This window comes from Corvus kubaryi, unplaced genomic scaffold (genome assembly GCF_017639235.1).
Source record: "Corvus kubaryi isolate FWS band 111438036 unplaced genomic scaffold, C.kubaryi_AGA036_p1.0 37265, whole genome shotgun sequence".
Lineage (NCBI taxonomy): Eukaryota > Metazoa > Chordata > Aves > Passeriformes > Corvidae > Corvus > Corvus kubaryi.
The window spans coordinates 3,235,871-3,250,688 of NW_024581080.1; the positions used below are offsets into that span (position 1 = coordinate 3,235,871).

The window sequence follows — 14,818 nt, forward strand, 5'->3', positions numbered from 1 at the left end:
AGGATAGGATAGGATAGGATAGGATAGGATAGGATAGGATAGGATAGGATAGGATAGGATAGGATAGGATAGGATAGAGGGCTGGAGCGCGGGGAGCGCGGACGCTGGACAGCGCCGGTCGGACCGGTGCTCTCGGCGGGGCCTCTCGGGCGGAGGCTCAGTAGCGCCGCTGCCCCCGGCACACCCGCCGCAGTGCTGGGGGTACCAGTGGCACCGACGGCATGGCCGCTTCCCCCCTCGCCCACCCTGGGAGAGGCCGCCGCAGCCCCTCGGGGGTGCGCACGTTCCTGCTCCCTTCAACTTCCCCACGAACGGCAGAGCAAAAGCAGCCGCCACTCCCACGGCCGCCCGCACCCTCCCGGCAATAGGGTACGGACAGAGGGGACCCACCCTCGGGGTCTCCATCTTCCCCACCTTTGGAAAAGCAGAGATGAGACACTGTTTGTGTTGATTTATTTATTAATTCGTAGTCTGATAGCTGGTGTACAGGGAAATGATCTATACATCAGGACCTAAGACAGGGAAATCCAAAAGGCTTGTTTCCATAACAATTAAAAAAAGAAAATAAAAGTAATTTTTTAAAACTTCTAAAAAGCTTCTAGTGTGCAGACTGCAGCATTCTCTAGGCTCAATGTTGGGTGCAGCCTCCCCCTACCAGCCCTACAAGCAATCTGAGCGCAAAGCAATGTCACTGCAGGTGCCTGGCACAGTTGCAGCACAGCACATTCCCTATGGCATACACAAGGCCAAAGCACTGGACCCACACACAACTCTAGGGTGATGCTACGGAGTCAGCTGTTGCAGTGGGTCTAGGGAGGTTATTGTACGCAGCAAGGGTGATGGACGGAGAGTCTGTGCCTATATGGCTCAACTTTGGGGTGGGGAAGGGACTGCTTTGCTCTCCAAGGCTAAGCTGGGTCAGTTGCTTCGCTGCAGCGAGGCTTATTCTTGGCCGCAGGGCAGGCAGGAGCTCTCCCAGCAGATGCACGCCCACTGAAAGGCAGGGTTGCCCTGCCAAGGCCACCATCCCATGGCCTGAAGCTGGAGGTGCGCTTGTTCTGCACCTGGCCACAGAGAATAAACCCAGACTCTGCAAAGCAGGTCCATGGCCACTTCCAGGAGAAAGAGCAGGGGGTCCCCACATCACTGTGCTACAAAGGCCAGGTCCCCACATCAGTTAGGTAAAGGACAGGATCAGGGATGTAGGACCAAGTGCCGCTACCTGCACCCTGCGCTCCTGGGGTCAAGTATTACCACAGGTTCAATCTACTCCCTGACTCTGAGCTGCCTGGGCAGCTCTGCCCAGTGCTGCTCTCCTGCTAGAGCAGCTGATCTGAGGTGGCCCCAGGGCTCAGGCTGCTGCCACAGCACATTCCACCTGGAGAAAACGCAGCCACCGGGGCAGCAGCCCCCATGTCTCTGGGATTGGTCCCGGGAGGGTCAGTATCCAGGGCTATAACCTCCCTTGCAGGGAGGCCAGGGTCCCTGCAAAGCCCTTGCCTGGGGTGCGTATTGCACGGCTGTTGGCTATTGCTAGCTCCCGGCTCATCTCCTGAGCAGATATTGTGCTGAGTAGAGCTAGGCACAACCCCATGTGTGGCACAAGCACTCCCTGCTCTCTCTCACTGCACATCCTCCCTGGGCCCCGAGCACCTCAACGCAGGCCTACAGCTTCAACCCAGCTGGAGCCAACGCAAACTGGGGCTGGACCATGGGCAGACCCATGGGACTGCACCTCTAGGCCCCGCCTCTTCAGGCCAGGAAGGGGCCAGGCTCAGGCAGAGGGGCACAGGACAGGGGCAGGCTGCTGCCCTCTCACTCCTATAGCCTTCCTGCTCCATTCACCAGAGCTGCTCACATATTCCAAAGGCTTTGCCCATCCTGCAGCCTGAAGAGGTATTTGAGAGCAGAGCTGTTAGTGCTTTGTACATACTGCTAGAGTGTCCCTAGGGGTTTGCATAGTATTTATTGGTTCATATACACAAGGCTGATTGCTGTACAGTTTACACTTTCAACATAAGCAACGAGCTCAGTGCTCAGCCCAGAGCTCTGCCCTGGCGGGAGACTTTGCACGTGCTAGGGAGAGGAAGGGCAGCCCTGCACCAGTCCCTCTGCCCAGGGCAGCTGTGCTCCCTGCAGCCTCCCTTTGCACCCTCTGTCCACTGCTGCCCTCCCCAAAACCCAACACTCACAGGGAGGGATGAAAAGCAAGTCCAGCAGAGGCAGCACAGGCATTTGTGGGGGGGCCAAGCACCTCTCCTTCCGTGGTGAGCAGTACCATGCTGTCCCAGCTTTCCTCTTGCAGCTGGAGCACAGACGTGGAGATGCATCTATGCACGCGATCACACAGAGGTGGAATCTCTTTCCCTCTCATCTTCTTCTACTCCAGCTCTTGCCTCCCAAAGGAGCTGAGAGCATGCCCCTGGTGCGTGGTGCTGTCTCTGGGCTCCTGGCAGCAGCGGGGCAGGGACAGAGGCCTCTCGTCAGTTTTAAGTACTGTAGCTCATGCGTCTTGCAGTCAGTCAGTCATGCGGATAGGACGGTAAGTATGTCTCATACAGAAATCATGCCATTAGCCTATAGAAACATGTACAGCCAGCCCTGCTCCCCTCCATTCTCTGCTCTCCTCTCCTCTCCTCTCCTCTCTTCTCAGGTATGTGTCAGAACGTGTGTGAAGTTCAGTGGTTTGGTGTTGAGGTGTGATCCTGGAGAGACACAGAGAGACACAGGAATGGGGGTTACCAGGGGAATAGGGTTACCAGGCATTCATGGTGGCACATCCAGGATAAATGGTGGGGCAGCCAGGTACATGGCTGGGAAGTCCCTTCTGTACACTGTGCTTGTCCCACATGCACCCACTCTGCCAAGCAACCACACAACAAGTTTTGGGGGGTGTCACAGAGACAGTGACAGAGCACCACTAAGTGGCCTGCCTGGAGCTAGGAGCAATGACATCGATGGTATTGATGGCGCTGCCCCATCTGCAGACAGCAGCAAGCAGGGGCTGAGCTGCACCAACAGCAATGTGGCACTGGGAAGGAGCTGGGAGGGCTGCTCTAGGTTCTGGGATGGAGGAGGCCAGCCTTGAGCCCTGTGCCTCAGCTAGGGTGACTGACTGCACCCCACTCTCCCAGCAGTGAGGAAGACCTTCCCCAGTGCACACCCTGGACCACTCTCACACAATGGAAAACTGCAAAAGCAAAGCAACAGGAGCAGTGCCCCAGAGAGAGGCAGAGCCAGGGACTGTCCAGGGAGTGGGGCAGGCAGAGGGGGACAGAGTTTGCACGAACATGTGCCCACAAGCATAAGCCTCTTGACTTTCGCACACCCACAGAGAGCTCACTAACAGAGTGGAGAGAAGAGAGAGGGAGGACAGAGCAAGCCATGCATGTACAGCAGAAGCCAGAGGACCAACTGCCCGTGCTTGGCAGCCTCCTACCAGGCTCAGGCAGTGCTGGGCAGCTGGGGAGCACACATGCAACACCTTCCCCCAGTGCTGCATTGTCAGCCCAGCAGTGAGTGTGCAGAGAAAAATGATGCAGCTGGGCTCAAGTGTGCTGTGCCAAGCACCCTGCCTTCAACCTGGTCTAGTCCCACTCCACAGGGAAGGCAGGAGTACCAGGGAATGCACAAGATTCAAGTGGTGATTCTGAGCTCAGTGGGGATCAGTGGAAAAAATGTCCTAGGTCAAAGGCAGGTGCCCTGTCATCAGCCCCTACAAGTGTCATGTTCCTGCACCCACCACTCCTGCATCCCTACTGCCCCGACATCCCCCAGCAGCACTCTGCCAAGGCCTGCCCTCATCCTGGCTTCAGTAGACCTCACTGCTATCCTCTCCATGGCTAGCAGAGGAAGCAGCTGCATTTCCCAGAACAGTGCTGTAAGCAGAGGAAGTAGATCATGGCCCCACAGAACCCTTCATCTGACCCACAGCTCTGCCAGTGCCCAGCTGCACCCCTTGGGAAGGGGACACCAAGGCACCAGCTCCACAAGGCTGCACAGTTAGTGCTCATGCATGAAGGGGGTGGTTCTGCTCAGATCCCAAGCAAATGCAACTTTTTTCCCTGGAGTGGCTTTGGACAAAGACCATCCCCCTGTCTGTAGCCCAGCATAACCAGGAGTAATAACTCTGTGGCCCTGTCACTGAGGACCATCACCCTGAGCACCCAGGATGCTGTCACTTGCAGTAGCAACCCTTGCCACGGTGGCTGCAGTAGGGTGCTGTACACACAGCTGGCTGGAGCATCGCTGCAGACCAGGGCACCCTGTCCTCACAGCACCCAGGAGCAGGTTATCAGCAGGGGCACACTGCTGCCCACCCTCAGTCTTTTGCTGCAGCACAGCAAACCCTCTCTGCAGGCCGAGAGCTCGGCACAGCCCCGCCACACTTTCCCCAGGAGAATATGCACGACCAGCAGCTCAGTGCAGGCAGCAGCATGGAGAGCCAGGACAGAAGGAAGAGCAAAGGTAGGGTTACCTCAAAAGAGGCCATTTGAGGGGTCACTGCTTCCCCCTTTTCAGGCTGGCTCGTTTCACTATCTGAGCCCCCATCCTGCCCCCAGAGACCTCTGGTTTCGGGACACGCACTCGCACCTCCTCCTGAGGAAGCCGCAGGGGCAGGAAGCAGGACCACCCAGGAGAACAGACAGACATAGAGAAGAGGACAGGAGAGGGAAAGGCGGAGTCAGTTGGCAGGCAGAAAACACCAAGCAAGACTGGTGCAGTGGGCAAGATTTGCCCCTGGAAGTCTTAGAGGGGAAACAGGAGAGGAGAGCAGGGCAGAAGAAAGGACAGAGGGTGCCACAGTCCCAGAGCCTGAAAGTCCTGCAGAAGTCCTGAGAGTCCTGGGTGCTGGCCCAGGCAGGCTGCCTACAAGGCAGGGCTATGATCCACACTGTACCTTGGCGCCCAGACCATCCCGGTGCAAGATGGAGTATTTCATGAAGTGATCATCCTCAGCCTCCAGGTCTTGGGGCTCCTGTAGGGAGCCCTCCAGAATCAGCTCCTCCTGTTCCTGCCTGTCACCCATGTCACCAGGGCCCAGCTGACGCACCACCTTCCGGATAATCTGTGGAGACCCACACAGCTGGGCGTCACAGCTAGCCCCAGGGCACCATGACTCCCTCCTCACCCAGTCTGGTCCTGAACTGCACGTGGTGTGCAGCCTCCGTCCCATGAGCTGGAGAAATGCCGTGACTGTAACCGAAGACAGTGGGACGAAAAGGCCCTACATGGGCCCCTGGGCTACAGGGAGCAGCTGGGTGGAGGGGAGAAGAGAAAGGCTGCAGCATGCCCTTGCCCATATCTTGCCCCTGATCACTCACCTTCTTGGTGATGATATTGCCTTGATCATCTGTGAACTGCTCCTCAGTCACCTGCTCTCCAGGGAGATGAAGGGCTTCATTCCCCTGCAGGAACAGGAGGGAGATCAGGGCATTTGAGGGCGGTGGGGTGAGTTGTTTTGCAGGTAGAACAGTACACCTGACATGCACCCCACAGCCTCCGTCTCCCACCCTGCCCTGACCCTTCACTGCTTTCCTCCGCATCTGCCCTGGGGCTGGTCCCTCAGCTCCCCCGCTCGTTACCTTCACGAGGACGCGCCGGCGGACGACTCTGGCGGAGAGAGCCTCCTCGTCATCCGCCAGCCCCTGGCTCTCCCCGAGCTCCTTGTCCAGCTCACGATGGGCGTGTTTGAGCAGGAAGCGGACAGAGCCCCTGACGATGTGCATGACGTTCTGGCAGCTGACCAGGAAGAAGGCCAGAAGCACCAGAGCGATCAGCAGCTGGGCCAGGAAAGCCCACATCCTGCCTCCGCACGCACAGCTGCGCGTGTGCCCGCGGGTCTGAGCCCGCTGTCAGAACTCAGCCGTGCTACCCGGCTGCATCGCGCCCTGCGGGTCTGCAGCCTGCCCACGCAGTGCCCCGGCTCTGCGGGAGCTGCTGTAACCTCAGCTGCCGCGGCTCTGCTGGCTGTGGGCGGCGAGAAGGGAGCGGGCAGGTGGGGCGTCCTTTGCAGTCACAGCTTCTCTCAAAGTCATGTGGCCAGGACAGATCTGTCCCTCTTCTCTGTCAGCTTGCCCAACAGCCTGTCCTCCTGACTACGGTGGGAGGGCAGCGTGCAGTCCTCTGTCACAGGACGAAGCCCTGGGCAAAAGCCAGGGCTTTGGGGTGTCATTGCAATCACTAGTGACTCAGGTAACGCACATGGCAGAGCTGAGCAGCCACCTCCAAGCATGGCCGTGCTGCCGGGATGGCTGTGCGTGCTCTGGCTGGGGAAAGGTGCTTGCCCTCACCTTGTACCTGCTGGCTCTGTGTGACCATGGCATCAAGCCCACCACCCAGCCTGGCCCCTAGACCAGCTCTATTTCTGGCTCCAGCAGGCTGTTGGGCTGGCAGCCAGGGCAGATACTCAATAAGGAAGAAGTCTGGGAGGGTGACTGGGTTATAAATGGAGAGCAAGAGCTCAGGTATCAAGCACAGCAGGCTATTCTGGGCTGAGAGGCACCCCCAGGGGCAGGAAGTGTGCCAGAAGACTTGAAGAGGTAGCACCTGGTCTGCCTGACTGGCCTTGCAGCAGACTCCAGAAAAGGCTGTCCATAGGGTCGCCACTTCCTGCAGGGCTGAGTCCCCTGCTCCTACCCTCACCTGCCCAAAGAAGCGGCTGTCGGCCTCCTCCTGCCAGCCGCCTGCGGGGTGCTGAGGCTGCCAGTCGCTGTCCTCTGCAGAGCTGATCCGCATCAGCTCCATGGCTGGCATCAGGACCTGCTCTTGCTCCTGGCCCTGTGCCCCGGAGGCTGTGGTGTGCGTTGGGAGCAGCCTTCGGGTGACTCCCTCCTGCCAGGAGCCCGGTGTCAGGTCCTGTAGGCAGGAGATAAAGGAGCCTTCTGCATTCCAGTCCCTCAGCCTGGGCACCGGAGAGGGACAAGGATAGGGAGAGAGAGACAGAGAGAGAGAGGCAGTCAGCTTTGCATGGAGTGCTGCACCCTGAGCACCAGCCGAGCTCCGGCAGGCACACCGGCGCAGCCTGCACCCCACAGGCGCTGGCTCCACTCCCCAGCTCACGGCACTGCTGGGCACCCGGCAGAAGCAGCACAAAACGCAGATGCACAAAAGGCACAGGCCAGCTCCACGCCATGCTCCTTGCCCATCCCACAGCCTCATGGCTTGGCTGCCAGGATCTGAGGCAAGAGCATGCTGTGCTCTAATGGTCTAGTGTGGTCTAGCTCTAATGTGGTCTAATGCTGTGGAGCATTGCTGGGCGCCGCCAGGGACCTAATGGGTCCAGTGCCACTGGGAATGTGGAAGGAGGCAGCCCAGGTCAGGGTTAGCTCTGGTAAGTACGACCTACATGCAGGGCCTGGCTGACTGGGGTTCCTCCCAGGTGGTCTGCAAGGAGCCCTCCAGAGCATTGCCAGAAAGGCCCAACCATTGTTCTGTGTACTGCAGATGCCTGGGCTCCAGAGCTGGAGACCAGCAGAGAAGCAAGCAAAGCAGGGAGATTATTGCAGCTGGCCCAGCACAGGGCAGTAGCTGGCAAAGCAGTTGTGCTCCCCTACCACGGTCACCCTGGTGCCCCAGGTGGCAGTACCTGTCTGCACTCTTCTCCACAGCATGGCTAAAGGTAGGTGATGTCATGATCCTGGCTTGCACCTTCTGCTGAACTGAAACAAAAGAGACTTCACTCTCCGGGTCCTGCTCCCCAGTCCCTGGTTGATGATCACCAGATGGCATCTTCCCCTCTGGCCTCTGCCCCTCCTCCTGCTCTAGAAGGTCAATCAGGCCATTCATGGCATCTGAGTCCACTGTGTCATCCTCAACCAGGTCCATAGAGCCCATGTGGTCTGGGCCATGAGCATCTGCTAGAAGTTGCCCTGGGAACCGGCCTTCGCTTGTGGCATCGGAGTCCTCAGCCTTGCTGCACTCCAGAGAGGAGTCCTCAGCAGTCACCAGCGAGGGGGTGAGCCCCGAGGACCACACCTGCATGTCGGACATCTCCATCAGGGCATCCTGCTCAGTGGCAGCCATGGGGATAGCATCCATGATGGCCACCTCATTCCAGTACTGGTCGGCACGCAGCGGGGATGGCAGTGTGTAATGCAGGGAGGCAGGGGACAGCAGCTCGTCCTGCAGTGAAGCGTAACCTATATGGGCAGACAGAGGCATCATCTCCAGCAGCCATCTCACGCACGCACAAGCACAGTAGGGCAAAAGGGAAACAGCCTCTGGAAGGATGACTGCCCCAAGGACAGCAATGGTCATGCCATAGCCCCCTGTGGCCAGGTTGAGCAGGGCTGTGCTCACAGCAGCGGCTGCTTTCACATGGTCCCTGCAAATGCTGCCATGCCTCCCTTCAAGTCCTGGGGCTGGTTTGGGCAGGTCCTGTGGCTGCCTCCTTCCTGTGAGGAGGATTGGCCTGGTGTTCACACAATGCTCCATCCACTCTGCAGGACACAGTGCCCTCTTTGCTACCTTGCTCCATCAGACCCCTGGTCCCTGCCCACAGCCCCCATCCAGTACCAGCTGGCTGGCAGTTAGCCTGGAGTTCAAGTAGCCAAGTCTGGCAGGCACCAACTCTCAAAGCCAAACACTCTCCACAGCACAGAGGAGCAGGCTGGAAGTACCATGAGCAGAGAAGGATGGCCCCAGTACACACCATGCAATCCCAGGCTCTACAGGAGGCCTCACAACCCTGTTGGTGTCTCCAGGGCTACAAGCCATCGTTATGTCTCATCACCCAGGGCCACGTGCACAGCTCAGGCACATCCGTATGAACTACAACCAAGCCAGGCACTCCCACCCATGCAGGTGGCTTTGCTCAGCCTTCTTCAGCTCTGAGCCATTTTTTCACCCCTGGAGTTCAGCAGTGAACCTGTTCTGCTCCCCTGGCAGCCAGGGAATGCCAGCCACAGCCAAGGCACAGGGTACAGCTGGGACCCTTGGCACAGAAAGGGCACCCATGGGCAGGTGCCTGGCCAGAGGCATGCAGTGCAGTGCCAGTGAGAGAAGGAGCCTGGGACTGTGCAGGAGGAGAAGGCCTGGGATGGCTGCCTGCAAGCATGACAGCTGCAAGAGGGGCAGTCCCTGATGACATGCAGTCACTGGAGCAGGATGCAGCTCCCGGAGGGCTTAGCTGAGGTGGAGACAGTGGAGACAGGCAGTGGAAGAAGATGAGAGGAGAGGCCAGGATGAGCTCAGAGGAGAAAGGTGAAAAGAAGTGACCCACAGGAGTGCCCGCACCTGGCAGCACTAGGTGGCATGTTTGAGAAAACAGAACAAGAGACAGAGAGGGAGAGAGCGATGAGCCAGTGCTGCAGGGGCAGAGCCACAGTGCAGGGCTGTAGCAGCACAAAGCCCTGCCCCTGTCTGGTGTGCCGGCTCCCCAGCAGCATATGCCACAGCTGACTCCCCACATCCAGGCATATGCACATCCAGGCTGTGTCCCCACATCCAGGCACACCACCACAGCTGGACAGCCAGGACTCTGTGAGCTCCCTGGCTCAGCTTGCATAGCCAGAGGCACCTCTCACTGGCACATTGGGATAAGGAACACATGTCAATCCCACCTGGAGAATTTCTGAGAAAGCAGTATGGCAGAGCCAAGCTTTCAGCAGCATAAGCCCCAGTGAAGAGGCCACATCTGTCAGCAATGCCTTGTGCCCACTCAGTTCTCAGTGGGTGCAACCTGGTCAGGCAAGACACCAGCCCCAATCTCTGCACAGACTGTGCCCCCAGGGCCCTCCTGCATTCCCTGCCAGAAGCTGGGGCTCACCATTCATCTGGGATGGTGAGAGGGAGTAGTCTCTGTCCGTGTAGCGCCAACTTCCCTTCAGGCTGCGGCTCTGCCGACCAGAGCCCTCCAGCATGTTGACAATCTCGCCGCGGTCAATGTTCCTCAGTGCAGTGTACAGGTTCTCCACTGCAGGGGGAAGATGGTGTCAGCAAACTGGTCACTTGGGGAGACACAGCCATGCCCCAGACACGCTCCAGGTGGGCAGGGAAGGCAGATATGCATGAACCACCACTGTAAAGCCAGCCAGTGATCCTTGAAGATGCACACACTGCTCTGCACAGCTAGCCCTGCCACCTCTGTCCCTGTAAAAGGGCACCACAACTACTCACTCTTGACATTCTTGCCCTCACGGCTGGCCCAGAGGTTGAGTAAGGCTATGCTCTGCTCCAGAAGGGAATTGGGGTTCTCCACACGTATCCTGTTGATGTCATCCACCCCAAATTGCAGCTCACGTGCCAGCTCTGGGGAAAACACCACATCAGTATCAGACCCTCTGGTGCCCACCACAAGGCTAGGGACATTGTGAAGGGCTCAGCCAGGACCAGTGCAGAGACCCTCTGTTACATACAACTGAACACAGCAGAACATGCAGGAACAGGAGCTGGGATGGGGCAGAGGTTGAAGCCCCCCCTGCTCAGGCTGGCTGTGACCAGTGCAGTAGGGTCTCATGCTAAGGAGAAATGTGGGCTCTGCCGTTGGGTGTGTGGCTGCAACGACCAGCAGCAATATGTACAACTCATAACAAAGCCCTAGCCTGCTACCCGTGCGTGTGAATATGTGCACAGCCGTGGGAAGGTTCACTTCAGTGCCCTGGAATGCTCACAGCAAGGGTGCAGTGCAAAGCAGTCACTACACCTGGCAGCACACTTCCAGCCTCCTTAAGTGTCAGCTTTCCGAGGAGTGTTGTGCATCCTCAGAACTGTCAGGTGTGGACTCACCGGCCCAGCTGAGGCCCAGCTGTTCTGCTATGTCAACCATCTTCTGGTCTGCCTTGTCTGTGCTGCTCAGAGAGCCTGGAGAAGAAAAGGGAGTCACAGCTTCAGCTGTGCAGGGCTCTGCACCAGAGTGGTGAGGGGAACGGGGTGCTGCCCATGGGGGTCACACAGACCCGTAGGCACAGCACTGCCCTGCAGGCAGGACCAAGGAAACCTTCAGGGAAAGGGAAGTTGCCATGAGTGCGACTATGACAGGATCATCCCAGCCTTTCCACTGGCTTGGGCACCCCAAGTGCAGGTAGTGAGTGAGCTGGAATGGTCCTAGCAGGCTGCATACCAAAACTGGTCTCACTTAGAATGCTGTATCGCTCCCGCAGAGACAATGGCGTCAGTGTCCTCCTTCGCTCATCACTGCCACTTCCCTGTGAAAATGGTGACAAACCAAGGGGTCAGCAGCTTGAAAAGAGGGCAGCAGCTCTGCCCTGACACGACTGCTTCTCCTTCAGTTCCAGAATGGCATGACAAGGCCACATGGAGCAGGTGAAGAAGAAAGCTGACAGCAAGGGCCGTCCCCTGCACTTGGGAGAGGGATGGGCCCTCACTGCCCCCTACCAGAGTGCCAAAGAGCCTACACTGACCTTGGTGCAGGGTGGTATGCTGATGTTCAGGTGGCAGAGCACATGCTGGAGGTCCTCGTATTTCATGGCCTTACGCAAGAAAGACAGGGAGCCACTGGCTTCCCGGCTGCTGTCCCGGACCTGAGTGCCAGAGCCCAGTTAGGTGGCTTGGCACAAGCCAAGGGCCCTAACTGGTTGCCCAGTCCTGTACCCTGACATTACCTTGATGGGGATGACAAGACGATTCTCCCGGAAGGACTGGAAGAGGAAGGTGCGGGGCTGAGTGGCCTTCTTGACAGGCACCAGGTTCCCTGAGAGTTCGACGTGCAAAGGCATCCCCTCTACCACCTGGCAGGGAGCATAAAACATGCTCAGACCCTGTGCAGAGCTGCTTCTCCCGCTCCTGGACAGGGCAGCTAACCCTGACTCTCCTAGCCAGGCCGGGGCCAGGCCCTTCCACTGGCATCAGTCTCCCCTCACTTTGTCAGCCCTCTCCCTGCTGCCCTCCACACATGCTGCTGGGGACAAACCTCAATGTCCCTGCTGCGGGCCACCTCTGTGAAGTTCTCATGCTGCTCTAAAGTCTTGTCAACCTTGTCATCAGTCATGCAGTAGCAGCGCAGCCGGCCTTCTCGTGCATCATTCATCTTGGCAAACACCACGAATTTGGCCATGTAGGGCACGGCTGTCAGCTCCTTGTACAGCATCGTGGCAAAGTGCACAGCCTCAGCTGTGCGTGGGCAGTCGGCCAGCCAGAACCTGCAGGACATCTGGGTCGGGGTGCTGCTGGGCAGTGGCACCAGGGAGCTGCCCCCACCCCCCTCAACAGCCAACTGGACCTCAGAGGAAGCCCCAGGAGCTCTGGACACAGGTGTAGCCCCATCCGTGATGGGGACCCACCCAAGTATAAATAATGGCCTCCTTCCTTCTGCACACCCAGCTGTCATGAGTGTTTCCTGGTGTGTGCTCAGGCAGCACAGGGGTCTCAAGGCTAGAAGAAACCACCCTGCATGTAGGAATAGGGCAGCACAGCACCAGGGATAAGGGGCTTCTCCTGGCAAAGGCTGTACCAAGGCCCAAGGAGCACCAGATGTCCTCAGATGGGCACACGTTTGCCCAGGACTCACCTGGCAGACACATTGGTGGTAAAGTTAGCACACTCATTTTCATAGACCAGCTTTGTGGTGCCTGTTATGTCTTCCCACTGGGCTTGGGCTGTCCCTCCTGCAGCGGAAAGCAAGGGTCAGCATACTGTCTTTCCATAAGCCTGGGGTCTGCATCCCCTAGGCATTTGCTTTCTCCACAGCTGTGCCCTTTCCTGAGCTCCCTGGAACTGCATCCCCCTGAGGCAGCCCAGCCCATCCCCATGGAGAGCACGCTCACAGCCTCACCGATCACACTGCAGAGCAGACGTAGGCTGGTGGTGTCACCCTCACCACTGTCTCGGGGATTGTCCTTCCAGGATGGTGGCAGTGGGATACGGAGGCCAATAGGGCGGTGGAACTTCCTCCGTCGTGGCTCCACTGTGACAATGGGGCTGAAGGTCGCTTGGTTCCCCAGCAGCTTAGTCACCAACTCATCAGGCACAGGCTGTGCCTGTGGGTAACACAGGGATGGGCATTAGGGATGGTTTTTCCTCAGGCTGGGGCACAGCCTGGGCTTGCTGCCCACCCCTGATTGCAGAAGCATGTCTGGGCCCCCGGCTGGGCTCTCTGGGGCTCACCTGCAGGGCCAGCCTCACTCTCTTGGTGACAGCAGTGTCTGGAAAGGTGGCCTGTACCATGGGCACCAGTGTGCTTTTCAAACAGCCTCCCTCAGGGCCAATCATGTCACAGTCCTGGCAAATCCGGGACATGACCACAAAGTAGAGAGGGAAGTCGGTGGTGATGATGCGGCAGACCCTCTTCTTATCCAGCTCCTCCTGGCTCTCCAGCTCTGCAAGGGCAGCACTGCCATCAGTGCTCATACACCAAGCATCTGGCTGTCCCTCAACACCCCTCCATGCTGCACTGACCACACCACTCAGCCCCATTCCACCACCCAGGCCACCGCAGCCCTGCGTGCAGGGAGCTGTGAGGTGTGGAGCCCCCGCCTTCCTGGCACACTCACCCTCGTCCATGCCATTGAGCAGCTGGTCCATGTAGCTCTCCTCATAGCGGTTGCGGTGCTCCTTCCAGACAGAGCCGTTCTCGCTGCGCAGCACTACCAGCTCACGGTCTCCACGTCCATACGAGGCAAAGTGTGGAATCTCCACAATGACAGGGCTGCAGATAGCAAAGGAAGGCCACTGGCACCCACAAACTGCACAAGGACACGCAGGCAGCAAGGTGGCCCTGGGCAGAGTGCCTGCCCATGCTGTGCAGCTGCTGGGGGAAGAAGGACTGCTGACCTCCCTCTCTCTGGGAAAGAGGGCTCTGCAGCTGGTGGAACAGGGCTGGTCAGGGCTTTTCTGCCACTGTTCTATTACTCTTGAATGACCCACCCCAGAAACATGCTGCACCCAACAAGAGGTGGGATTTCTCCTCTGCCAACCTCCAGAAGCAGAGATAGGCAGAGGTCTGGCCCTGGATGGTAAAGCCCTCCAGATGAGCCCAGATCTGTCCCCAGTCCTGAGGGATGGCCCTGGTGTGGGCAGCCCAATCTGCTCTTTTCCCAGCTGTGCTCACCTGAGGAACTGGGCACCAGCAGGCCCCAGAGCAATGATCCGACTGCCCAGACCCTCCTCCTCAGCCAGTGGTGGGGGTGCAGGTAGCTTTTGGGGCTTCACCAGGCGGCAGGTGATGCGGGTCGGTGCAGCACAGGCACGGGGTGGGATGACCACACGCAGACCATGGTGCCGGCTGCCCCGCATGGAGCCACCACGGGCATCCACCATGAAGCTCACCAGGAACCTGGAGTGGACAGAGGCATGGGCACATGGGCACCTTGCAGCCAGCTTGTGAACAGAGTGTGCATGTGCTGCACAGGCTGGGCACTCACCCTGTGTGCACGGGGCTGGCCACTGGGCTGATGTTATCTGAGGTCTCAGTGGCAGGGCTGCTGGGGATCAGGGAGTCCTCGTCGAACTCCTTGGAGGGCTGTGTAAGGCAGGGAAGAGACCCCGTGGGCAAAGGGTCCTATCTGGGGGTGTTGAGCCTGCCCACCCTTACACAATCCTCGCTGGACAGTCCTGCACCACCAGGTCAATGCCCATTACCCATCCCACACTTGAGCTCTGTGATGATGGGGGAGCTGCCCCGGCAGGGAATGCCTGGGGGAGGCCATGGCAGGCTGTATCTCATGCTCACCTCCTGTGGGGACACCGAGGGTGCATGCAGCAGACTGACTTGCTCAGCTTCTGTCTCCACAGGTCCTACCTGCTCAGTCTCCTCAGCTCTGGTCACCACAGTTTCAGGTGGGATGCAGGGGACCTGCAGGACAGCTGGAGACTCCACCCTGGCAGGAGAGGGTAGTGACAGCCACAGAACTGGTAGGGT

The 14,818-nt window shown here is 58.6% G+C and overlaps 1 protein-coding gene across 16 annotated transcripts in view; it reads right to left on the minus strand.

Annotated features, from left to right (window-relative positions):
• Window positions 1-441: 441 nt before the first annotated feature.
• Window positions 442-14,818, minus strand: part of ANK1 (ankyrin 1) — a 55,766-nt gene continuing 41,389 nt past the window's right edge. For 4 of the 16 annotated variants that reach the window (XM_042024955.1, XM_042024953.1, XM_042024961.1 and 1 more), the window contains 21 exons: window positions 14,630-14,777; window positions 14,322-14,419; window positions 14,009-14,233; window positions 13,452-13,606; window positions 13,066-13,277; window positions 12,734-12,938; window positions 12,470-12,566; window positions 11,873-12,101; window positions 11,565-11,690; window positions 11,364-11,483; window positions 11,063-11,147; window positions 10,729-10,803; window positions 10,120-10,251; window positions 9,770-9,916; window positions 9,238-9,246; window positions 7,589-8,141; window positions 6,646-6,904; window positions 5,325-5,408; window positions 4,901-5,068; window positions 4,478-4,599; window positions 2,612-2,705 (listed from right to left, as the gene is read on the minus strand). In XM_042024955.1, the coding sequence (XP_041880889.1) occupies window positions 4,501-4,599; window positions 4,901-5,068; window positions 5,325-5,408; window positions 6,646-6,904; window positions 7,589-8,141; window positions 9,238-9,246; window positions 9,770-9,916; window positions 10,120-10,251; window positions 10,729-10,803; window positions 11,063-11,147; window positions 11,364-11,483; window positions 11,565-11,690; window positions 11,873-12,101; window positions 12,470-12,566; window positions 12,734-12,938; window positions 13,066-13,277; window positions 13,452-13,606; window positions 14,009-14,233; window positions 14,322-14,419; window positions 14,630-14,777 (3,226 nt within the window). In that variant the 3' untranslated portion in view covers window positions 2,612-2,705; window positions 4,478-4,500. The other 12 variants (XM_042024963.1, XM_042024962.1, XM_042024959.1 and 9 more) reach the window with 9 other exon arrangements.